Raw genomic sequence first — 27,309 nt, 5'->3', positions numbered from 1 at the left:
CAACTACTGAGCCCGCATGTCACAACTACAGAAGCCCATGTGCCTACAGCCCATGTTCCACAACAAGAGAAGCCACAGCAATGAGAAGCCCGTGCACCACAACGAAGAGTAGCCCCCACTCATCGCATCTAGAGAAGGCCCACGTGCAGCAACGAAGACCCAATGCAGCCAAAAATAGATTTAAAAAAATTAATTTAATTTAAAAGATGAAAAAAAGAACTACATTAGTAACTCAAAAAAAAGAAATACAAAAGTTAAAAAAATTAGAATATACAGATGTTGAACTATAACACTGCACCCAAAACTTATATAATAAAATAAATTATAAAGGGAGAGTGTGATTTTTTTTAAAAAACTACACATATTTGGTCTTTGCTCACAATTCTTTAAACGTAGCTCCTAAAACCTTTGTAATTTCCTGAATGATAGGGGTGATAGGAACATTGTTTGTTCTAATATTTGGTCTTTATCCTTCCTTCCTGACAAAGAGCTCCTATGTCTTTTGGAATTTCCTGGGTAATAGAAGCATCTTTTGTCCTAATGAGGCCACTCTTGGTGAGCCTTTACATAGCTTCAGGATGGGTGCTGGTCACCAGAAAGACCAAGGCATGATTAGAGGGTTAGAATTTTCAGCCCACCCCTTAACCTCTGGGGAGGTGGGAGGCACTGGAAATTGAGATAATCACCAATGGTCAATGATTTACTCAATCAATGAAACCTCCATAAAAACTCCTAATGATGGGGTTCAGAGAGCTTCTGGGGTGGTGAATTCATCAAGGTGCTGGGAGGGTGACATGCCCATAGAGGGCATGGAAGCCCCATGTGCCCCTCCCCCATATTTTGCCCTGTGCATGTCTTCCATTTGGCTGTTCCTGAATTGTATCCTTTGTAATAAACCAGTGATAGCAAGTGTCTTCCTGAGTTCTGTGAGATATGCTAGCAAATTATCCCACCTGAGGAGGGAGTCGTGGGAACCCCCAATATATAGATGGCTGGCAACCTAGGGCTTGCTACTAACATCTGAAATGGGAGCAGTCATATGGAACTGAGACCTTAACCTGTGGGGTCTGTGCTAACTCTGGGTAGTGTCAGAATTGAATTAAATTGTAGGAAACCCAATTGGTGTCAGAGAATTGGAGAACTGGTTGTTGAGTGGAGGAAAAAGTTACTCAAAAATGTTGTACACTTTAGAAGAGAGAATAGCTAATGCAAATGCTGAGTACCAAATAGAAGTTTCAAGGACTTCAGGATATTTTCTATCTGCATGGCTAATCCCTAATAGCTATACGGTCTTCAAATGATATATTCCACAAATATGACTCCTTTCACTCAATTTCTTTTTCAATCGTAACAGTATAAATAATAAAGAGAAAATGTTGTGTACTGACTTGCCCTTGGTCTGGCAAACAGACTTTCAGTCTGCTGATGGGGTAAACAACTTCGACAAAGTTAGAGAGAGCGAGCCTAAAAAATAATTAAATAATAAAAATTTGCAAACTATTTCCTCAAGCAAAACTTATACAAGACTGAATAAACCTCATTATTATTTCCTTTTCTTCACAATTTGCATCAAACTAATGTTTAATGTAGACTCTGCCTATAGCATGGTTAATACAGAAAAATTACACTAGCTGAAGTCTGGCTCCAGACAGCAGAGTTTTTAAGAACAATTCTTTTTACTGAGGAGCTGACAGGAAATCTCCAAAGATTGCATTTTGGATTGCATCCAAAGATGAAACACAACGTTCTTCTGAAGCAAAGAACAATGGATTGTATAACCCAGATCCAAACACCTCTCTTAAAATCCATGTAGAGAAATCCAATGGTATAGGAGGAAAGGGATTGTGTTGGCCTCACGGTCAAAGTTACTATTAACCTTAACTTCCACATTTAACTTTAACTTCCCCTTCTCAGATTATTATAATTTTTGGTGGAGTTTTCTTTACATATGATTCTTTGTATTTACAATACATGGCAGAATTTTTTCCATTGAATCCTGTGATCAATATCATTTATAGAACAGCCTCTTTTTTTCCAGTTTCTTCTCATAACCCAGCTAGCATCATAAAGTGAAGATCATATCTTTGTATGCAGGAGCCCCCAGACAAAGCATGCTTTTATTCCATGTTTGACAGATGTGGCAGTATATCTACTCTGCACTCATGTTTAATACTGAACTCAGGTGAAATACATGTGCTTTTTCCCTAATACATAAAACTTAAATTGGCAGAGCCACAGGCTGTTTATCCTGAGTCTTTTCAGCCTATACTGAATTAATTCTCTTACAGTTCCTTTTATCCAGTGCTCTCAGGCTGGGTACCATGGCTCTAAATTTCTAATTACTATAAAATAATTTTCTTCCCTTGAGCTAATATGCCTCTAACAGATGACCTCCAGAATGTAATTTGTAATATGTAAAGGCCCGGTCTGAGAATAATTTTACATATTTTAAATGAACCTAATAGAAATCACAACAGCATCTCTACCTTTGCCAGGGAGGTAAAAAAGGCAATAATAATACACCCAACCTTAAAATAATGATCCTAAAATAAACTCTTTCCTTCTCATTAAAGTTATCCTTCCACCTTCATATATCCCCAGCAAATAATCATTGTTCAAGATTTCAAACCCAAACTTATTTCCCTTTAATTTCAGAGAAGTGATCAAAATTGGATTCTACCGCGTTTTTTTATGGGATGGGTATATTTTGAGATGAAGGAAAGGGGAAGGATATGTTTCCCTTTTCAAAGCCTGCTTCATTCTTCAAAAAGTAATTTCAAAATCTTATAAAATCTTCAGTTATTTCAATAATCAAATCAAACCTAAAATACAATAACTAACCTGAGCTCTCCTTGAAAAATTAACACTAAAACGGACTAGCCATTCATTCATTCTAGACCCCTTTCCTCATGCAGATTAAGGACAAGGTAGAAAATAAAGTCACCTCTGTAAAAATCACCCCAAGATTAGAAGATACCAACTACAAATATATATGCCAGTCATAAGTAAAGAGAGCAAAGTTGAAGATGTCTTAAGTTAAAGTAAGAAAATAAAAATAAACCAAAATTTCCAAAAATATAATAATAAACAACTTTCCACTTGTAAAGGGAACTTGCTCCTGCATATAGGTAAGGAAAGAGCAGTTCTCAGAGGCGTATGATCCTACAGCCATGGGCATTTTCCAGTCATGATATTTTAATCCCAACTAAACCACCCTCCCTCTCCTTTCTATCAAGAACATTTATTTATGACTTGGCTGGAAGACTGGAGAATACAGTTTATGGTGGTTCTGGACATTTTTTTCTGGTAAGACTGCTCATATTAATTAGCTCTCAAAAATATTATCAGTATATGGAATTACAGGCCAGTCGTCTGCCCATTGCTTCCTAATTCCAATTCATTTTATGGATGAGGCACTGAGTCATAAATGGAGAATATGTCCGAGGCAACAGAGTCTCTGAGTACTTAATGGTGACTACATTATTCAGAAAGCTTCCCAAAATACAGGCATGACTGAAAAAGAGGAAGCCTGATGCACCGAGGAGACGTATAAAGGAGACAGTTGTGGCAGTAAAGGGGCCAGAAGAAACATTTGAGAAAAGGGAGGAGGCAGGTGAAGAGTGAAATCAAGTTAATGCCACTGAATATTTGAAGAACTGGGAAAAAGCTCAAAATAAAACATGAAGTATAAATATTGGGACAGGAAACTGTATATATAGCATCACCCCAATTTTGTGATACAATTGTGTATTTTCTTGAGGAAAACATCAAATATTCAGAAATTTTTTTGCCCTAGATTAGCAGGGTTTTTTTACTTTTTCATTCCACTTTTTTACGTTTTAACACAAATTGTGCCTAATTAGATTGAAAAAGTACACTCACGCGTTTCGTGAAAATGTGGCTCCTTTCTTGTCCATGTAATTGACGTGATGTGTCGCTCAAGTTCGTACTCTCAGCAGAATTGGGAAGTAAACCGGTCCATTAACGTTACTCCTTTTCTTCAGGGTGGAACAGTAACTTCCGGCTAAGCGAGGCCTCTTTGGGGTAATGGCAGACTGTGAAAGGCTTCTCTCCCCTCCCGTTCTCCCAGATGGCGATGCTGCGGGCGGCATCTCGCACGCTATCTCCAGGCCTGGGTCTCTGTCCTAGGGAACCTACTGAGGAAGTGCTGGGCTCACCCACCATGTAGGCCGCCGCCCCCCACCACCGGGGCCTCCCAGGAGCAAGGGGTAACCTCCAGCGTCCCTCCTAACCCGTCGGGACGGCCCCGTACTGACTGTGATGCTCCCAGGCTGCCCCGCGCCACGCACGGCCGCGCACAGCCACGCACCGGCACGCACCGGCACGCACCGACACGGACCGACACGCACCGCAGGCCGAGGAGCGCGGCCTCTGCAGTAGGCAGGCTTCTTCGTGGGCCGGTGTGGTACCGCAGCCAGTACGTTTGTGTCTCCTTCTCTCTCCCTTTTTTGAAGCTTACGTGACCTTTGCGACTTGCACAGCCCCCTCGTGGTGCCTGAGTCTTGGACGCAGCCGTCATGCCCTTGAAGGCACAATGAGGTGCTTCTTGCTTCCCATCCGCACCATCAGTTTTCCTGGTAGTGCGGCCAGGTGCTTTTAATCGCCCCTTCCCACCGCGAAGTAAATCCCGACACGTGTCTGGCCATTAGCTTCCTCAGTCGCTGCCTGACTTTGTGTTTACTTGACCTTAGACTTCCCTTATATCCATCTTCCTCTTCCCAAGGCAGCAGTTCTCCCCTTTTTAGGAACCGTAATGGTGGAATGGATGCAGGGGGTTTGAAAAAACAAGAGTTTACTATTAGAAGATACTGCACATGTTTCCTATTTCTATAATCCCATCCCCAAAATATTAGTTTTAAAGTGTAATGAAGGGAATCCTAGGGTCATTCTGAAAGTCACAGACAGCCAGGTAATTTAACACTTACTGCCCACAAGATAATCTTTCTGGAAATACGTCCCATTTTGAATTCCCAAAGAACGTATTGCCAATCCTGCCTGGGCTTAGAGGACATGATGAGATCTGGATGCACCCTATAATGTGTATGAAGTGCTTAGCCTGCCATATATATTGGTATTCAATAATGTTAGTTAGCTATGATTACCATGCTGCAGAAAGGGGGCAGAAAAAGATCTGAGCAGAGTGCCATAGTAGGAAAAGAACATGTTCAAAGTAGTGAGCCCCATAACCACGTGGACCCATAAAAAGCTAAACTGGCCACTTAGTTTCACCATCAATTTAAAATGCTACCCTAGTCTGGGAAACAAAAGGAACACAACGCACACTCACTTTTGATCTCACTTTCCATAAAGGAAACTGTAATACTGATCCTGGAGGGGAAGACCTGCCACCATTGTTTAAGATGTTCTGCCTTGCAATGAATCATATACAGGAACATGATTTGAACCCAAGGTATATATAGTAAGACGCTATATTACAAGCTTTGGCTATTTTCAGAAAATATCACTCCAGAAATGAAAAAATTAAGTGTGTACTCAGTTGGAGATATAGAATCCTGCAGGCTGTTAGATGGATTACTGGGAGGAGAAATAGAGGGGGGAAATGGAGGGAAAGAAAGAGTTTCGCCAACAAACTGATTTAAGGAGGTGAGGGGGATGTGGAGGGGATGGGGCAGGGAAACTGTTGAGGAAGATGTTTGGTTAGGAAACAAGGAAATCAGTTTGAACTGATTTTGATAGATTATCTTCCGGATAGAAGCAGTAATAGAGCCTTTCTTTTCACTTTTAAGTATATTTTAAATATAATGTTAATACTTTATTTCTTAAATATAATATTAAGAACCTTTTTTTAAAGGAAAAACCTAGCATCTGTTGTTGAAGACTTTACAAGACCATTCCTCATTTAAGCCAAGTTTACTTAATAAGGTCAGAACAAACTCAAACTTAATAATTTGTGGATTTTTTTTTTTTTTTTTTTTTTTTTTTTTTGGTACGCGGGCCTCTCACTGTGTGGGCTCTCCCGTTGCGGAGCACAGGCTCTGAACACGCAGGCTCAGCGGCCATGGCTCACGGGCCCAGCCGCTCCACGGCATGTGGGATCTTCCCGGACCAGGGCACGAACCCGTGTCCCCTGCATCGGCAGGCGGACTCTCAACCACTGTGCCACCAGGGAAGCCTGGATTTTTTTTTTTTTTAATAAACAGCATACTACAGGATGACAAGCATATAAAAGAAAAAATTTGGTAAATCATTTGCAAGTTTATCAAATGAAAACCAGCAACTACCATTTCAAATGTTCTTGGGTTTTTATGTTGTGTGAATGAAAACCATAGTTTAAATTGTTAACAAAGTTGCTACTTGATGCACTATTCAGTATGTAGTCCCAAATAACCTTCAGGAAGGTTATTTTGAAGGACAAAGAGATGCTGCTAACCAGTTAGGTTAACTTGATCCCAGGCTTACTAATGGAGTGGGAAATACCATCATGTTTGGAAAAAGCTTGCTCTTCAGCACACTATTTAAAGAAATAAAAATAAGGATGTCACTGAAGCTATTTCAGGTCAATTCTAAAGTATCTAGTAAAGGCCCAGGTCACTTTGTGGGGAAAAAATATGTTATTTAATGGATAACAGTACTTTAAAATCACTACAATGTAAATGTCTATTTCACAAATATTGGTTTATGTCATGTGGTGACTCAAGAACCCTCACAACTACAACAGTAATATAAAATATTCCAGAGGGAAAAAACAAGGAGAAGCTTCAGGACCAGAACACTGTCTTAAACGGAAAGGAAAATAGATCAAAACACACCATTTTCATATTTTAAAAGCTCCTAAAACTTGGATTTTCCTGTAACCAAAAAAGGTAATCTCCTGATCAGCTCATACGCAGTCATATCTATTTCCATGCACCTCTCAAACTCTTCATATTTGATTACACTTTTCTGTATGCCAGCAAAACTCTTCACTGAAATCAAAAATACCCTTCAGGGCAGAATTTCTTTTCCAAACAATACAACTTGAAGAGTCACAGTGCCCTCTAGTGACCCATTGATAAGATCCACTTTTATTTCAATCTCAGAGAACAAAAAGTTTAAGTGAATCTTGTACATTTTCAAAGAGTTTTTCCCATAAATATTTATAAATGTCAATTTCTGTTTCTGGGAGGGAAAAGTATTTACAATAAATTAGCACAAAGCACACTGGAGAATGACTCCTTTTTTGTCCATTGCTCCCACAGTTATATTGTATCTGGAGGGCAAAAAGGGCTTAACTCCAAACAATCCTGCAAAACAAGGGACACTAAAATGTACAAATGTAAAATTTTAATCTTTAACTGTGATAAGGACAAGTTTATGGAGTTTTGGATCTGTATTTAAGTCCCAAATCTGTCAATGCCTGATGAGACCTGTGGAAAGTAACGTGATCTCACTGCACCTCACTTTTCTTCATCTGTAAATGAAGAAAGGTTAGTAGCATTGGTGAGGATGCAGAGAAATGGACTCTAAATATATCTGGTGAGAGCATTGATGCTACAGCCTTTCTGGAGGGAAAATTGGCAATAACTCTCTAACAGGCGTTTCCTAAGTTCATTGCCAATAACTCTCAAAAACCAGGGGCTTCCAAATGTACGTTGCCTTAATGCCAGAAAAAGGGCAAATATTTAACTCTTACTCTTGTCCTATACACTAAGTGCTTTAAGTATATTTGCTCATTTAATTCTCACAAAAATCTTATGAGCTAGCAGTATAATTAACCCTATTTACATATCAGTAAACTGAGACACTAAAATTTGCACAAGTGGTGTAAACTCGGTAATACCTGGACACAAACTCAGGCTCTATGGTTCAGAGTCCACACTGCTAACCATTATGCAATACTTCCAGAGCTTCCTCTTCTGGGAATTTATCCTAAAAAAATAATTAAGAATATGCACAAAGACTTTTCAATGAGAGTGTTAATCTCACCATTATTTATAATAGAGGGGAAAAAAAGGAAAATAACCTAAATTACCATTAAAATGATTATGTTAAAGCCAAACCATTGACTTTGTAACCTTAAAGAGTATCTAATGACATGGAAAATGTTCCCAAATATATTAAGTGAAAATAACACCTTAGAAACACATAACATGCATATGTACAGTGTGCTCCCATTGCTTAAAGAAGTATATATTCAAGAAAAAGGAAGGAAAATTATCAAAGTATAAATAATAATTATGTCTATTTGGTGAGTTTAGGGGGTAATGATTTTTCTTTTTTTTAATGCCCATTTTCCAAATTTTCTAAATTAATTCTAAAAATACTTTATTTTTAATGAAGGGTTCAGGCCAAATGTGCTCTAAGGTATTTTCTAGCTCTAAATTTCTATTATTTTGAATGTGATGAATAGAGAATAGTCATGGAATTTTAGTACTAGGGGAGAAAAAAATTTTACCTTCTCTCCAGAAGTTTCCAAATCTGTTTGATCCTCAGAACCACCTGAGCTGATCAAAGTACAAACTCCCTGCCTCCCTCTTTCCCTGATCCAAATCACCTGAGGATGAAGCTCAGGTGCTTCTAATCTGACGGTGGGGGGGGGGGGGACTACTAATTTACCCCCATTGCATCATTTCAATCCTCTCACTAGCCATAAAACAGGACTCAAAAACCAAATGCAGACCAGAGCCATCGTATACTATTATAAGCAATCCAATTGATAATGATATTGACAAATTTTAACTTCAGGTTCAATTTCTTAATTTTCTTGAGGAAAAATGTATCTTAAGATAAACAACAAATTTACTAATAAAAAATTTTAGCCATAACAGTAATGAAAGTTAGACCCACCAACACTGAGCAAAGAGAATGTATTCTTACCTATATTCATTGCAAATAGCTTGTCCACATTTCTCAACTATATACATGCCTATTTAAAGGAACCAAGATTTGTCCCTTTAGGGGATTTGTACCTTTAGACACAAAATCAGATTCCCCCCCCCAAAAAAAAAACATATTTGATATTATGTGGGGGCAGCTTAGCTAATGCAGCAAGAAATTTTGTTTTAAGCAGAAGATGGTCCAAAGGTTCTCAATAGTCCTAGTTGCACAGAGTAAGAAAAAGACACTCTGGACACAGTGAAAGCATTTATAAAGAGAGAAGGAAAGACTTGCAAAATCTCCCTTGAAGTTCCAGAATTTAAATATCACCTTTTTGAAGCTACTTGGCATATTCTTAGAGAAGCAATTCTTATTTGTGGTGTAGTAGCCTAAGTGAGTCTCACATTGGCTGTATGGAAAGAAATAAAGTGACACTCTCAGGGAGATGAACATCACCTGAGTCTATCTTAGCCAAGCCACAAACCTAGTTGTCACTTTGTACATGAAGACATCTACCACAAGGTGTACCCCAGCAGAAAACAGGAGACTGACTGCTGGTTTTAAAAATGATAGGTAAATAAATTTGGAAGGTAAGCTGGTTCGTCTCTCCTTCCTAAAATTCAAAAAGAAATATCTCCTGATATAAGTCTTAACAAAAAACATACATACGCACACTCACAAAACATTTAAAAATAAAGACCAAGTCTGAATTGAAAAATTTCATGCAAATAGTTTGGCTATAGTGGGCATTGAGGCGACATGAATTGTGGGTAGCATGTGCTGTTGGTTTGATTGCTTTGGTGACTCGTCAGATAACACTTTTCCCCAAGTTCTAACTGCAAACTCTGCTTCAATTCCCTTACCTGAGCTTTCATTCTGCTTTCTTACAGTCCTGGAAAATGTTCTACTCAAGGCAGCAAGTACACACATAGCTCAGATGAACTATAATTAAGGTGGCAAGAGACCAAGGAAAAGAGCAAGCAGTGTTAGTTCAATTGTTTCCTTTGCACGGGTAACAGATGGACTCCGAGGTCTAATAACCCTTCTGTACTTCAGCTGAGGCGGACAATACATCATTATACTCAGATGGGAGCAAGAAGAAGGTGCCTAGCAACTTGGACTTGGAATGCCTGGGCTTTTGTCAATTTATGTCATAATCTTAATATTAAACAGGCTTGCTCTCATTTGCCAGTCATCACCTCATTTTATGTTTTTCAAACACAAGAAAATTAAAGTCTTTCCTGAAAGTACTTTAGCCCCTTAGATATAGAACAGTAGTAGTATTTAAGAGTCTCCCCTTATAAATGTGTACATAAAACTGCTATGAGCCTTGATGGAAATTATATCAGTAAGTTGGGGGGCCTACCATGGGTAATATTTTCATTAGCCACAGTATGCACATAACCCAGGTTCTTTTTGGAATTCAGTAGGATACCAAGGACTATTTTTTTGGACCCCATTACTCTTGTGTTCCTGTGCTTTATGTATGTAAGAAATCATTAGAGCTTCTATTTCTATTTAGTTTTATATTCTCCTTTTTAAGCTCTATTTGTCTATATTTTATGATGCAGATAAAATGTGTGTGCTTTGGATTGTGTGCTCAAGCATTTAGATCACAGTATGTGTTCAATTAGTAGTTGATAAAGGAAGACAAGAAGAAAAGAATGAAGAAGGAAAGGAGATCTGAGAATGAATAAAAATCAATGAACCATCCGTGGACCACATGCCCTTCTCACAGCGCAGCACAGGAAGAAAATTCTATTACTAACATATAACCAGGACGATGAAAATCACCACTTCTCTCCAATATCCTACTATGATGTGTATTTATGTCAATCCAGGAGAAGACAGAGCTTGTTAATCTTTCACTCTATGTGAAGAAAAGAAATATTGGGAAAAATTAATTTCTATCAGGAAACCCAGAAACTTTGGTTGGGGATGTAAATGTCATACCCAGTCCTTAGGTCCCAGGTAAACAGCTTAACATAATAGCTCACATTCTCCTGACTTTCGTGAAAAAGAAGAAAGAGATCATTATGTAGACACTGAATCTGAGTTATACCTGAACTCTTGCAAATCTTTTTGACAATAAAAAGATGGAATGAAAAACATGTTGCCAACAGAATTATCATTAATTATGATGAAAAATATACAACAGTGTACGTTATTCATAACAGGACCCATCCTCCCCAGTAGCCATGGACATTTGGAGTTGGAAGACACTTCAAGGAGGAGAAAATTAGGAGATTTTATGGACCACATAGTTCTCATCAACTCAGGAGAGAGAGAAGAAATGTCCCAGTCTAAACTTTACTTGGAGAAGGAAACTTTTCCTGACACTATATTGATGTGTGTTGGTCTAATATAATGTCTTCTCCATTCTTCTCCCAGTGATATACTCTCCTGCCATATGACAACCTCTAGTGAGAAAGGTTGTGTCTATCTCATCCTTATCTTATCCCTATCATCCTATGGTATATAACCATATAGTTGGAAGATCTTAAGTAAATGTTACAAAGGGCCATAAAGTAGTACAGAGAAGAAAATATGTGAGAAAAGCAATTAGTAAAACAATTAGTGGAGGCAAAGAAGAAATGAAAAGAAAATCATTATAGCCAAGCCATTGAAGGCTTCTCTCTTGAGTGGATAATGTCATATTCCTGTTTCAAACACAAAGAGGGATTTGATTTTTTTTTCTTCCTTATTTTTCACATCCATTCCAAATCTGTTGAAATATTATTAGACCTTTTCAAGATTGTTGTTAAACTTCTACAAGAAGTTTAGAGTATTTTAGAATCCTTTATGTAAATGGATAAAAGTAGCCAAAGATTCTTCTCCATGGTCCTAATTTCAGCTGGACAACTGACTTCCTGCAGAGAATGTATTTTAACCTTTCCAGGTCAAGGCCATGGCTTTCTCATTGGTAAAATGGAGCTAAGTTATCTTCCAATACTTCCTTCATAAATTGTTTTGAAATCCAAAAAACCACTGGGAAGTTTTAAAACTTTTTGTTACTTTTTTTCCTCCAAAGATAAAAAGGGATCATCCCTTCAATGAGGGGAAGACATGACATCTACATGAGTAAGTCATTTTAGATTCTTAAATGTACAACATTCCTTTTTTTTTTAACATCTTTATTGGAGTATAATTGCTTTACAATGGTGTGTTAGTTTCTGCTTTATAACAAAGTGAATCAGTTATACATATACATATGTTCCCATATCTCTTCCCTCTTGCATCTCCCTCCCTCCCACCCTCCCTATCCCACCCCTCTAGGTGGTCACAAAGCACCGAGCTGATCTCCCTGTGCTATGCGGCTGCTTCCCACTAGCTATCTATTTTACGTTTGGTAGTGTATATATGTCCATGCCACTCTCACTTTGTCACAGCTTACCCTTCCCCCTCCCCATATCCTCAAGTCCATTCTCTAGTAGGTCTGTGTCTTTATTCCCATCTTACAACATTCTTAAAAAGGAACTTCAAACCTTCAGTTCTGGATAACCTCTCACAATTGAGCCACTGTTTTAATACATTCTTATAATGCCAAGGTTTTAGAAAAGAGGGTAAAAATACCTTCTTAGGGCAGTTTGTGTGCAAATAGAACAGCTTATTAAAGATTCCCTCAATGAGAATGTGTAAACACTGGTCTTGGCCACAAAGAAACAATTTCTTGGGGCAAACTTCATGGTCTGATTTCCCAGAAATAACTGGAAACTGAACAGAAGAAAACACCTTATACTGCTTTGTCTGTAGCCACAAAATATACACATAGGGTCCCACCCAGCCTGAATTTAACACTGTGCCCCCAAAAAGAACAAAAATAATAACAAAATCCTATAATGAGTCCATTGTATGTGTAAAAATAGTATCTGCACTACCTGTGGGTGAAAGCCAATATAATTATGGTCCAAGAAACTGAGTTCCTTCAGAGTGGAAATGGGAACAGGTGCCCTGTGATAATATTTTCTAGGCATGAAACCATTCAAGGTTACCTCTGCTCCCCTCAGCTCTACTTAGCTGAAATCCATCCTAGGGTGGAAAAGGAAGAGGGCACTTGCTAATTTACTCAATTTAGAGTATTTAATGGACCTCAGTGAATATTTACAAGAATATCTAGGGACTTCCCTGGTCGCACAGTGGTTAAGAAGCCACCTGCCAATGCAGAGGACACAGATTCGATCCATGGTCTGGGAAGATCCCACATGCCGTGTAGCAACTAAGCCCATGCACCGCAACTACTGAGCCTGCGCTCTAGGGCCTGCGAGCCACAACTACTGAGCCCACGTGCCACAGCTACTGAAGCCTGCGTGCCACAACTACTGAAGCCCGCATGCCACAACTACTGAAGCCCGTGCACCTAGAGCCCGTGCTCCGCAACAAGAGAAGCCACCACAATGAGAAGCCCGCACACTGCAACGAAGAGTAGCCCCTGCTCACTGCAACTAGAGAAAGCCCGCGTGCAGCAACAAAGATCCAACGCAGCCAAAAATAAACATTAAAAAAAAGAATACATCTAACTATCAAATATTAATTTCTTTTAAAAACTGTCATTATTGTAATTGTTGATCTAACAGAAGAAGGTATGTTTAACTATGTCTCTACTATGATCTTATACCCCAAATCAGGCTTATCAATGTCTTTTTATCCTACTCCCATCCCATCAAACTAGTTTACTACCAAGATTAGCCTCTTCTGTTAGCAGATTGGAAACTATAGAGTCAACATCAACCTCTCTCTCTCCTTCTCTCCATATACTCAACTGATCAACATTCCTTTAAATATTTCTTAGAAATGCCTCTCATTTTCTCTGCCACTACCATGGTCCAGGTCTTTGGCATCCTGCTCTGATTGCTTCCAACCTTGCCTTTCCACCATTGGTTCTCAACACTAGTTAAACTTTAGAATTACCTCAAAAAATTTAAGAAATACCCAAACCTTTCATACAACTATCCCTAGAGGGTAAGCTCTTGTTGCTTGCCTGCTTCACTCAAAATAATAAGAACTTTTAGTGTAGAGACGTGGAATTTTTATAATTTTTAAACGGTAGTACTTTATAGTAATATTTATTTTCATACTATCAATGGACACACAAGTATTTCTGGTCCCTCCCTGAGTGTAAAATGACTGTGCCATTTATTTTGTAGGAGAAATTTTACTTTGCCCCAAATTACCCACAGCTTACAAACTGCTATAATTGAGTTAGGAATGGTTATTGCTATCATATGATATGATTGAAAGATCACAGGACTAGGGGATTTGAATTTTAGTTCCGATTCTTGGGTAAATTATTTATTCTGCTGAGCTTCAGTTTTCTTTTTCTTTAGTGAGAATAATAATATTTTCCCTTCATACCTCACAGAATTATTGTCAGGGTTAAATGAGATAATATATATGAAAAAGTATGAGAACTACAAATTCCAAATGCCCTCCTCTTCAGTATATACATTTTAGAAATAAAATGTATATACTTTTATTTCTAAATAGACTATAAATCTTTAGACTGTCTACTTTGTTATAAGTAAATATTGCAAATTAAGCAATATTCTGCAAAGAGAAAAAAGCATTTTTCAACAGTTATTGTCTCTATAATTACATATGCTTGCTGTGCAGCAGAGGCAGCCCTCTCTACTTAAAGAAACTATAAGTCTGAGTATGTGGAACCCCTCTCAGACTGCCAGCACTTTCTTCCAATTCTGTAATCACTCCTCACTGTCCTTGGCAAACCCTCCCTAAGTCTGCAAATAATTCCTGCTCCCTAATTTCAAAGACAAGAAAAAGAAGCCAAACCAACAGGTAAACTGCCAGCCATGCATAGGTTCATAAGGCCTGTTATCCTCTAAATTCCCCCGCAAAGGGGGCTGGGGAAAAGTACAGGAGAAGCTGCTGCTGAGAGATGAGGGTGCTTGCATCTGATGAGGGTACCTCCTCATGTGTTTGATGGTGAAAAAGGAGAGTGTGTCTAAATGTAAATTCATAGGATGGCATTGAATGAGTGCAAGGGGAAGGCAGAGGGCCAAGGCTAGTTTCAGCCCAAAGCCACACAGCAGACAGATTTAAATCTGCGTAGGGCCCCACTTAAAGATTAATCTAGACTACCTCCCAATTCAGGGACTAAAAGAAAAGTCCATGGAACTGAAGGGATTTCTAATCATATCCAAATATACTAGATAAATCCTAGTTAAGTTCGTATCCCATGGGATCTTAGTCAAAAAAACCCTCTTCTCATAAAACAGAAACTACCTATATCAAACTTCCTTATCCTAGATATTTGGAAACACTGGCAAGTTTTAACAACAACTCAATACATGATTCTGAATATAAATTTAGAGGATTCTTCAATTAAACTGTATTTAAATGCAATATACATTTATTTTCTTATTCAGTTGAGAAATTATTTATTGACTATGTTGAAGATAAAATGGCAAAATACATTTCTTCTAAGAGTTTACAATATTGTATTATATTTCTCAATCATTTGGAGTTATTGAATCTTTTGAAAATCTGATGAAAGATACAGCTTCTCTTACCAGAAATACAAAAATACCTGTAAAATTTGCATCGATTTGAAGGTTGAAAACTACCTGATGCTTATTAAGAACCCTTAATGTTGAAGGAAAAATAGGTATGAAGATAATACAAAGTAGCATAATATTAAAGCAATAAGATCTGCTCTAAGAGCTTAGACCAAGGACCATTTATTTAGGTGTAAAATACTCAGGAAAGTATTCATGACGGATGTCACTTTGGGGCTTGTCCTTGAAGGATGAGCAGGACTTTGCCAGACCGAGACGGGGGTGGGGAGACAACATTTAATCCTACAGGAATAGGATAAACAAAAGTAGGCGATAACATATGTGTGTGAATATTAGCCATGTCCAAACAAGAAAAAATTTAAAGTTCCACTAAAAAGTCTAGATTTCATCCTACATATAATGTCAAGTCATTAATGTTTTTTAAACAAAAGAGGGAAATGGCCAGAATGGTGCGTTAGAAAGATTATCCTAGTGACAAAGAGCGAATTAGTGCGGATAAAACTTAAAGATAGAGAGAAGGTTATTGCAGTGGTATAAAGGACAAGTAATGAGTCAGTGGCAGTAAGGCTCATATAACTAATGCCCCTTCAGAGGTAGAACCAAGTAAAATTGGCTATTGATTAAAATGTGGAGGGTGCAGGAAAAGGAGGGATTAGAGGTGATTACAAAGATATCTCTTTTAAAAATGTTAGGAAACACAGGAAATGAAGCTCATTTTGAGGGGAAGATCAGTTTATTTAGGGTAGATTGAGTTTGAGCAATTAGTTATTCCTGAAAATAAGATTTTGCTTATTAATCCATCCATTAGAATACTAATAGTATTAATAAATACGATATTAAAAGAAAAGGGACTAAAACCAAATCTTGAGACTTCATAAGGAAATTGTTCAATCGCCCAGTTTTCAACCCTTATTCAAACAGGTAGGAGTTCAGTGACTAGTTTGCAACTCCTATCACATTTCCAAGTCCCAGCCTCTTTAATTTTAGACTTTGCAACATAAAGAGACCAATCTACAGTATATAAAAACAGAAGGTGTTCCAATACTCAGCAATAAGCAGAAACAAGCAATGTTGCCAACTCATCAAAAATATTGATTTCTTCCAAAGAGAAAGAATCTCATCAGAAGAGTTTAGGCAGCAGTTACCTGACAACAGCAGGCACCAGAACTTTTATCAGAAACCAGCTTCCTGCCTCAGACTCAGCCTTCTCAGAATAGACTGAGAGCTAAATGAGACACAACACAACATCTAACGCAAACTTCCTTAAGTAAACAAAAAAGCTGATGTCCAAGGATATTAAGGAAGTCACTTTGGTAATAAACAACTAGAACTTTTGTCTCCCATTTCAGGTATGCTTTCCTCAGCCCCATATTTTCAAATGTTTCCTTGTGTATGAATTAACCCAGTGGATTTGGAGTTAACCTATGTCCCACAGAGAAGACCACAGGAAAATATCAAGCTGCCATACTGATGGATTATTGGGGTTGTTTCCAGCTGTTTGCGCAGAACCACTCATATAGCTGGCTGAGATGAGGGATGAGTGACTACTCACATGTGCGCTTAGTGAGAAAATGCTTAGAAAGCAGAAACAGTTTCTCATAGGTGTCCTCTACCTTCCCAGTGGCTGCTAAGAGATCTGATATCAAAGGATTCTATGTTGTCCACCCTCCAGCCTGCCCTTCTCTCTCACTGAGTCTCATGCCCTCAAATTAGCTATCCCTATTCCTTACTTGAGAGAATGCTAGTGCTTAAAAATTACTACTCTATGGAATAAAGAAGCAATGTAATGAAAATGGTCTTTGAACTTCAGATTTTGGGAAGCTATGTTGAAAGGGTCCCTTCACTACATTGTTACAGGAGCAGAAACCAAAAACTTTATCCAAAATTGTTGGAAAATCAGACTCTCTAGGAGCAGGACTCAGGAAACTGTTCAACAAACTCCACAGGACTCTAATGTTCAGCAAGTTAAAAAAATCCCCAATATAATGTGTATTCAAATTGTTTTCCCTGAAGTTATATTTTGGGTGTTCCATTTCAATAGTTAATCTAAAACTCTTGCATGGGAAAAAAGCAACACAAAACTGCTGGAGATAAATGTGGCAATGCAAGTACTGGAACCAGAAGGTTTTGGAGATTTCATCCAGCACCCTGTTTCTCAGGTAGAGGAATGCCTCATGCATTGCAGAAATTTCCCAATGTTGCACATTCATGGAAAGGAAGATTGAGTCTGTCTATTTTCCAATCTTTTTCTTTAGATTACTGATAGAAAGTAAAGTTCAAGAAAAGGATATCAATTTCAACTTAATTCCTGAAGGATAAATAAAGAAACTAAATGTAGACAAAATTTGATAACCAATTTATTCTCCATATGCTAAATCATTAACTCGTTCTCTGCTTAGGTACCAAACAAAGATTTATGTGCCCAAAAATATTCAACTCACTTGACACTTTACATAAGAAAAAACAGCAGGCCTCTCACTTAGTGAGACTCTGCTTCATGGCTATTTATACACGGAGTAGAATAACAAATCATTAGGACATGTTTGAGAGGGGAAAAAGGCATGAATAACTACAGTGCTTATATTTCATGTGTGTCAGTCTACTATCTGAGCATTTATAGAGCCCACAGGAGGAATTTTTTGATATTTCTTTTCAGTTAAAACCAGCTGGTAAAATTTATAGCTTTTCTGGTTCACAGAAAACTATGGCCTTTGTACAGGAAGAGTGTTGGGCTTCTAGGAAGTAGAGAATAAATGATATTACTGAGAAATATTACTTTTCAACTTATTTTATACTAGCTCTATATCACAGTCTAACTTCAATGTTTCTCCAGGACCTTCTAAAATCACAGAAAAAGAAATCATATTGGAAAATTAGATTAGTCTTACAGAATGACTATCTCAAGGGAGGAACAGTTTACTGTGTTAGATCAAGTTTCTTGTATATAAAGTCATGTTGTACCTGCACACAAATGTTCCTTAAAATATTATACTTATTAGCTAAGGTAAAGCTAATAAGCTAAGGTAAGCTAATAAGCTAAGGTAAGGTAAAGCTAAGGTAAAGCTAATCTCAGCAAGATTTGTTAGATCTTACTTTACATCAGCACTAAATATTACCTATTATAAGGAATATTTTCTCTGTAAAATAGACAGCTGGAAAATATAGAGAAAATGGGGCTAGTTTGGTATCAAGTGACACACTCCAGAGGCCATACAATAAATTTCAGAATATTTGGGGTGCATTGAAATTATACTTATTGTGACGGGATGAAGATTCTTACAACATGAATTTTTCAAGCATGAGAGAGGATTCTGGTAGACTGGCAATGCTCTGTTTCTTAACCTGACTGGTTACTTTGTGAAAATCAGTGAACTATATTTTTTTAATACTTTTCTATACATTTGTTACATTTCACAGTTAAAAGTCAAAAGAGACCATATCTCAACCATTCGTTAATCTCTGGTGCCTCCTAAGAACACATTAAAATTACATTGAAAGGATTTTTTTAAGTTCCAAACCTACAGAGTAAAAAGAACAGAAGAGGATAAAATAGAAAAGAGAGATGTCAACTAAATATTGGAAGGTGGAAAGTACATGGACTTATAATAACTGACTTAGAAGACAAGAGAAAACCAAATTCTTGCCTAGAAACAAGATGTAAACCTTGAAGAACCATAAAAAGGCTCTCAAGCTGGGTCTACCAGGTACCTCTGAAGTTCAGGTTCTGGTGGGACTGAAGATAGGATTGGTTATCTGTGTATAAGAAGCAGTTAAAACACAGTGGTTCTACTCCATGTGTTGCTGACTAGAATCTTCCTTTCCCCACTGCTCTGCAGTGACACTAATGTCATAAATCAAGTGTACATATATATGTGAATCTGTTTCTGGACTCACTGGTTTCTCTTTTCTTATGCCAATATCTCATGCTCTATTTACAATAACTTTATAATAAATAAGTCCTGATATCATGTAGGGTAAGACTTACCATTTTATTCTTTTTAAAGTTGTCTTTGCTATTCTTGACCCTTTGCATTTTCATACACGTTTCATCATTATTTTGTCAAACACACATACACGTACATACACACACCGCACCCCACTGCTGAGTTTTAATTGAGACTGTTTTGAGTAATAGATAGACTTGGTAGAATGAACATCTATACAGATGTAGACTCTTACTTAGATCTTTAAAAATTTCTCTTGATAATATTTTTAGTGTTGTGTTGAATTTTTGTACCTCTGATTTAAATTGGATTTTAAAAAGTTATTATAAATGATATATTGTTGTTTAATAAAAGCCTGTTGTTAACATTAAAAAAAAGGAGCAGTTAAATCCTTAGATATCCTCCATCACCCCAACAAAGACTAAAGAGCTTGAACCTTAGAAGCTTTGCACTAGGAGTCCCTGGGCACAGCTGGGGGCAGAAATGCCATAGTGAGTGAAATTCTAGATACTAAATAGCAAGATCCTTAATCCCACCTCCCTATCCTCCATCTTGACTCTTGGAATGATGGCAGTAAGCCTTATAACCCTAAGCAAGAAGGTAAAGTTAAAGGATTTCTACCTTGGAAAACTAACCATGAATAAAGAAAATATCCACATAGTCAGAGTTGACTGAACAATGGAGAAGTGTGCTCCCCACCCAAATAGCCTACAGAGAACACAGTTTAATCAACACACCCTGAAGACACACACTTACACACACACACCTTTTGGGCAAAATCTTTAATCCTTCATTCTTAATTATAAACAGGAAAAACTTACCAGATATCAGAAGAAAAATCTTTGACATGAATGATAGTGACAAATATAAATGAAAAGAAAAATGAAGGCCAGAAGAAATAGAGTCAATACAAAGAACAAAATACAACTTTAAACACTGAAATTAATATCCTCAAAGATATTTTTTTAAGCGCTAAGTAATGGGGATCAGTGAAAATTTTTATGATACTAAAGATAAAGACACCACAAGCCTCCAAAGAGAAAAGCAGATTGCCAACGGAAGAGTGGGAATTAGAATGTTTCAGACTTCTCAATTGCAATACTGGACTCTGGGGAAAAAATGGCACAATACCTTAAAATTCTGAGGGAAATTGGTATACAACCTAGAACTCTATAACAATCCAAATTGGAAATCAGATGGGAGCATAGAATAAAGATATTTTCAGTCCTATAAGTTCTCAAGAAAATTTCTCTCTCATGTATCTATTCTCAGTAAGCTACTGAAAGATGTATTCCACCAAAACTAGGGAGTAAATCAAGAAAAAGGAAGCTAAGAGGTCCATAAAACACAAAAGAGTAAAGAAGTAAGTTTGTAGAATATTAGAATTAGTTAACAGCAATACTTATATAATATTTTAAGTAAGTTAAGAGAAATCCCAGGACAATACTGGGATTTCAAAGTATTGAAAAGACAGCAACTAGTCTGCATTGAAAACGTGATGAAGGAAAGCTTCAGACAGGATGTTCCTAAGAAAATATTAAATTGATAAATTACCTAACGTCTGAACGTATGGAGAGGAAATTTGAATTTCTGACATGAAGTTTAAGGATAATTAGTCATGGATACAAAAAAAAAAAAAAAAAAAAAACCTAAGGAAACCAAAAAGGAGTAAGGGAAAAGGCCCAAGAGAAAGGAAAATTATTACCCAAGAACTCAGACTTCCAACCAAGATGAATTAACAGGGGTTGGACTTACTCTACCACCTGAAGCAAACAATAAAAAAGACAGTGGTTTTTAAGACACTGAACACTAAGTAACAAAAGACAGTGATCTCTGGGAGAATGCTCCAACAAATAGCATAATACATATTATTCTTAAATACACACAAAACACACCATACTATGGGCCATGAAAAAAAAAGACACAACAGAAAAAGACAAATACTGTTAAGTCACTCATATGTAGAATATAAAAAAGCCAAATATAGAAACAGAGGCTAGAATGGTGGTTACCAGGACCTGGGGAGTAGGGCAAAAGGAGAGCTGTTGGTCAAAGAGTATAAACTCCAGTAATAAGATGAATAAATTCTGGAGATCTAATGTACAACATGGTGATTATAGTTAACAATACTGTATTATATACTTGAAAGTTGCTAAGAGAGTATGTCTTAAATGTACTCACCACACACACACACACACAAAAGTGGCATCATGCAAGTGTTAGCTAATGCTATGGTGGCAAGCATTTTGGAATATATAAGTGTATCAAATCAATACGAGGTACACCTTAAACTTACATAATGTTATATATCAATTATATCTCAATAAAGCTGGGGAAAAAAGTCTCAGCCTAAAAAAGTCTGCATTGCCAACTTCATACAAGATTGGGGAATTGCAAATTAAAAGAACAAGTTACCACTACATACCTATTAGAATGGCCAAAATCCAAAACACCAACAATATCAAATGCTGGTGAGAATGTGGAGCAACAGAAGTGCTCATTCATTTCCAGATGAGAATGCAAAATGGTACAGTCACTTTGGAAGAGAGTTTGGCAGTTTCTTACAAAACTAAACATACTCTTACCATACGATCCAGCAATGGTGTTCCTTATTATCTACTCAAATGTGTTGAAAGCTATGTCCACACAACAATCTTCACATGGATGTTTATGGCAGCTTTATTCACAATTACCAAAACTTGGGAGCAACCAAGATGACCCTCAATAGGTGAATATATTCATAAACTGTGGTACATCCAGACAACGGACTACTATTCAACACTAAAAAGAAATGAGCTCTCAAGTCACAAAAAGAAATGGAGGAAACTTAAGTGCATATGACTAAGTGAAAGAAGCCAAATACAATGAAATAAGAATAAATCTGATCAGAGGTGTGAGAGACTTCTATACCCAAAACTACAAAACGTTGTTAAGAGAAACTAAAGACTTAAATACATGGAGAGCTATACTTTGTTAATGGGTCACAAAACTCAACATTAAGATGTTAGTTCTCCCCAAATTGATGTATAGATTTAAAAAATCCAATGAAAAATCCCAGCAGGACTTTTGTAGAAATTGACAAACTGATTCTAAAATTCACTGTAAATGCAAAGGACAGCCATGAAAATTTTGAAAAAGAACAAAGTTGAAGGATTAACACTTCCTGATTTCAAGAATCATCATACAACTATAGTGAAAGTATCCAGGGAGGCTGCACAGCCCCTCAGAAGCTTCAGGGTCCTGGGGACAGCAGGAGGGCCTGGAGCTGGAGCAGCATCTGGTACCCACCCTCTTCCCACAGCACCACCAGGGGGCCATGTCTAATGGGGTTTACTTCCTGCCCAGCAGGCCAACATAGATGTGAAGGCAGAGATGCTGGGCAAGCCTCTAGTGGACTCCCTGGTGTGGCTAGAGGACTATACACCTAAGAACCCAGAAACAGTGACTGGCTATTCCCTGAACAATGCTGACTTTGGAGCCTCAGATCCACAAATAATTTAGCTCATCTCCCTAGCTGCCCAGAAATTCATCTCAGGTTTTGCTAATGATGTCCAGCAAGACTGAAAAATGAAGAGCACAAGCTCTGGCACCTCCTGAAGCAAGAGAAAGGACCATAAGTACTCTCTGACCATGGAGGAGTTGATCTCTGCCCTCAGTGAGTATGACATCAATGTAAAAAAGCCAAAATACTTCACCTGAGCCACCCAACCTAAATGGCCCCATATCCCCACACCAGCTTATTTTCATCATAACTTCATCTTGACAAGTTAAAAAAAAAACTTGTAAAACATTGCTTGTAAAACAATATAGTAAAAACAATGTGATATCTGAATCAATATACATAAGTAGATGAATGGAGTAGAATGGAGAGCTAGAAATAGACCCACATGTGTGATTTTCCATAAAGATGCAAAGGAAATTTAGTGGAGAAAAGGAAGTCTTTTCAATAAACAGTGCTGGAACAATTGGAATTCCATATTCAAAAAAAAAAAAGAACTTTGATTTATACCTCACATCATATACAAAAATTAAACCAAAATGAATCATAAGCCTAAAAGTAAAACCTAAAATTATAAAACGTCTAGAAGAAAAATTAGGAGAAAATCTTTGAGTTAAGCAAAGATTTCTTGGATACAACACTATTAGCACAATCTATAAAAGAAAAAAATTAATAAAATGAACTTCAATAAAATTTTAAACTTTTGTTTTTTGAAAGCTTCAAAACTTAAGAAAATAAAGACAAGCCACAAACTGGGAGAAAACATTTGTAAGTCATAGATCTGATAAACAACTTTTATCAGAACATATAAAGAAGAATTTAAAACTCAACAATAAGAAAACTTTTAAAACTCAATTTTAAAAATGAGTAAAGGATGTGAACATACACTTCATTAAAGAAGATATTCAAGAGGGAGCGTTACTCAACAAAGTTAAGGCCATATATGACAAGCCCACAACTAACATCATACTCAATGGTGAAAAGCTGAAAGCATATCCTCTAAGATCAGGAACAAGACAAGAATGCTCACTCTCGCCAATTTTATTCAACATAGTATTAAAAGTCCTAGCTACAGCAATCAGACTAGAAAAAGAAATAAAAGGAATCCAAATTGAAAAAGAAGTAAAAACAGTCACTGTTTGCAGATGACATGATACTATACATAAAATCCTAAAGATGCCACCAGAAAACTATCAGACCTCATCAATGAATTTTGTAAAGTTGCAAGATACAAAACTAATATACAGAAATCTGTTGCATTTCTGTACACTAACAACAAACTATCAGAACGAGAAATTAAGGAAACAATCCCATATACCACTGCATCAAAAGGAATAAAATACCTAGGAATAAATCTACCTAAGGCAGTAAAAACCTGTACTCAGAAAACTATAAGACGCTGATGAAAGAAATTGAAGATGACACAAAGATATACTGTGTTCTTGCATTAGAAAAATTCATATTGTTAAAGTGACCATAATACCCAAAGTAACCTTGGGTAGTATGAAATCCCTGCCAAAATATAATTTAGTGCAATTCAGTGTATACCTATCAAATTACCAATGGCATTTTTCACAGAACTAGAACAAATAATTTCTAAATTTGTATGGAAACACAAAAGACCCTAAATAGCCAAAACAACCTTGAGAAAGAAGAATAGAACTGGAGAAATCATGCTCCCTAACCTCAGGCTATACTGCAAAAGCTACAGTAATCAAAACAGTATGATACTAACACAAAAACAGACACATAGATCAATGGAACAGAATACAGAGCCCATAAATAAACCCAAGCATTTATGGTCAGTTAATCTACAACAAAGGAGGTAAGAATATACAATGGAGAAAAGGCAGTCTCTTCAATAAGTGGTGCTAGGAAAACTGGATAGCTACCTATAAAGGAAGGAAATTAGAACATTCTCTGACACCATATACAAAAATAAACTCAAAGTGGATTAAAGAACTAAATGTAAACCATAAAACTCCTGGAGGAAAAAATAGGCAGAATGCTCTTTGACATAAATCTTAGCAATATTTTTTTGGATCTGTCTCCTAAAGCAAAGGAAATAAAAGCAAAAATAAACAAATGAGACCTAATTAAACTTAAAATCTTTTGCACAGCAAAGTAAACCATCAACAAAATGAAAAGACAACCTAATAAATGTGAGAAAATACTTGCAAATGATATTACCAATAAGGGGTTAATATCCAATGTATATAAACAGCTCATACAACTCAACATCAAAAAAAAACCACAACTCAACTTTTAAAAAGGCAGAAGACCTGAATAGACATTTTTCCAAAGAGGAAATGCAGATGGCCAAGAGGCACATGAAAAGATGCTCAACATTGCTAATCAACAGGGAAGTGCAAATCTAAACCACAATGAGGTATCACCTCATACCTGTCAGAATAGCTATCATCAAAAAGAACACAAATGACAAACGCTGGTGAGGATTTGGTGAAAAAGGAGCACTTATACACTGTTGGTGGGAATGTAATTGATGCAGCCACTGTGGAAAACAGTATAGAAGCTTCTCAAAAAACTAATAATAGAACTACCATATGACCCAGCAATTCCACTCTGAGTATATATCAAAAAACAACAACATCAGCAACACTAATTTGAAAAGATACATGCACCCCAATATTCATAGTAGCATTATATACAATTGTTGACATGGAAGCAACCTAAGTGTCCATCAATAGATGGATGGATAAAGAAGATATATATATATATATATATATATATATACACACACACACACACACACACACACAATGGAATACTACTCAGCTATGAAAATGAATGAAATTTTGCCATTTGCAGCAACATGGGTGGACTTGGAGGGCACTATGCTAAGTGTAATAAGTCAGACAGTGAAAGACAAATACTGTGTAATATCACTTATATGTGGAATCTAAAAAATACAACAAACTAGTGAATATAACAAAAAAGAAGCAGAGTCACAGATATAGAGAACATACTAGTGGTTACCAGTGGGGAGTGGGAAAGTAGAAGGGAAAATACAGGAGGGGGGGATTAAGAGATACAAACTATTATGTAAAAAATAAGCTACAAGTATATATTGTACAACACAGGGAATATAGCCATTATTTTATAATAACTATAAATGGAGTATAACCTTTAAAAATTATGAATCACTATATTGTACACCTATAACTTATATAATATTGTACATCAATTATACTTCAATTAAAAAAAGAAGACGATATGCAGATGGCAAATAAGAACATAAGAGATGCTTAATGTCATTAGTTATTAGGGCAACAGAAATTAAAACCACAATGAGTTAAAACTACACACCTAGTAGAATGGCTAAAATTAAAAAGACCAAAGACTGACAATACCAGGTGTTGGAGAGGGTGTGAAAGAATTGGAACTCTCATTTCACCCCTAGGCACTTAACCAAGAGAAATGAAAACTTATATCCATATAAAGATTTGTAAATGAATGCTCAATGAGTGTTCGTAGTGTTTTTATTTATAATAGCTAAAAACTGGAAACAACACAATCATCCATCATCAGGTGCACACACACAAAAAGGTAGTACATCCATACAATGGAATACAATTCAGCAATGAAAGTAAACAACCTATTGTGATTTGCAACCACATGAGTGACTCTCACAATAATTATGTTAAGTGGAAGAAGCCAGACCAAAACAGACTCATGCTCTATGATTCAATTATGTAAAATGCTTGAAAACACAAGCTAATCTTTATGACAAAATGTGTATCAGTGATTGTCTATGAGGTGATGGGCAGTATGGAGAGATTATAAAGGGACACAAGAAAACTTTTGAGAGTGATGGGTATGTTCATTATCTTGATTGTGGTGATGGTTTCATGGGAGTAAACACATGTAAAATCTTATCAAATTTCCACTTTAAATGTGTACCTTATTGTATTGTGTATTATACCTCTGTAAAGTTGTTATTAAAAGCTATAAATCAAATGAAATATAACTGTAGATATTAGTAATATTTACATAATCATAATAATATAAAAACTGAGTAAGACATCTTTTTTAAGAAGCTGGAGGCTGACTTATTAATTTGCATTTTTCTGATTTCTACTGAGGTTTCATACCTCTTTATATACTGATTGGTCATTTGGGATTTTTTCTTCTATGGATTGCTTATTCAAGCACTTTGCCTTTTACGGATGGTTTTCCTATGTTATCCTTGCTGATTTGCAGGAGTTCCTTATATAGTCTAGATAGTAATCCCTTTTTGGTTATATGTGCCGCAAATGTCTTCTCTCAGTCTGTCCCTGTCAGTTAACTTTGGCTAACTCCTTCCTCTTCTTTGCAGGCCACCTAAATTTCCCTACCCAAAACACTAGGCAGGTCACAACTTCAACTGACTGTATGTGTCAACTGTTTCAACCTTATCACTCACTGCTCTCCTGAAATTTAGTATTCCGAATAAACTACAGAATATCTTAAAGGAATCTTCTATATTATGAAATCA

At 36.8% G+C, this 27,309-nt stretch overlaps 1 protein-coding gene across 2 annotated transcripts in view; it reads right to left on the bottom strand.

The window, feature by feature from the left end:
- The window catches only part of LOC307185613 (uncharacterized protein), a 913,805-nt gene extending 909,063 nt beyond the window's left edge, over nt 1-4,742 (bottom strand). For both annotated transcript variants that reach the window (XR_013828107.1, XM_079919918.1), the window contains exon 1: nt 3,883-4,742. Coding sequence is in view for 1 of the 2 variants with exons in the window: in XM_079919918.1 (XP_079776044.1) it covers nt 3,883-3,917 (35 nt within the window). In the remaining variant the exon portion in view is untranslated. The remainder of the gene's footprint in view (nt 1-3,882) is intronic.
- Nucleotides 4,743-27,309: the final 22,567 nt, after the last annotated feature.

The sequence above is a fragment of the Stenella coeruleoalba genome, assembly GCF_951394435.1.
Source record: "Stenella coeruleoalba genome assembly, chromosome: 4".
Classification (NCBI taxonomy): domain Eukaryota; kingdom Metazoa; phylum Chordata; class Mammalia; order Artiodactyla; family Delphinidae; genus Stenella; species Stenella coeruleoalba.
The sequence above is the reverse complement of the archived record's forward strand: the minus strand, read 5'-3'. Positions and strand labels throughout refer to the sequence as shown.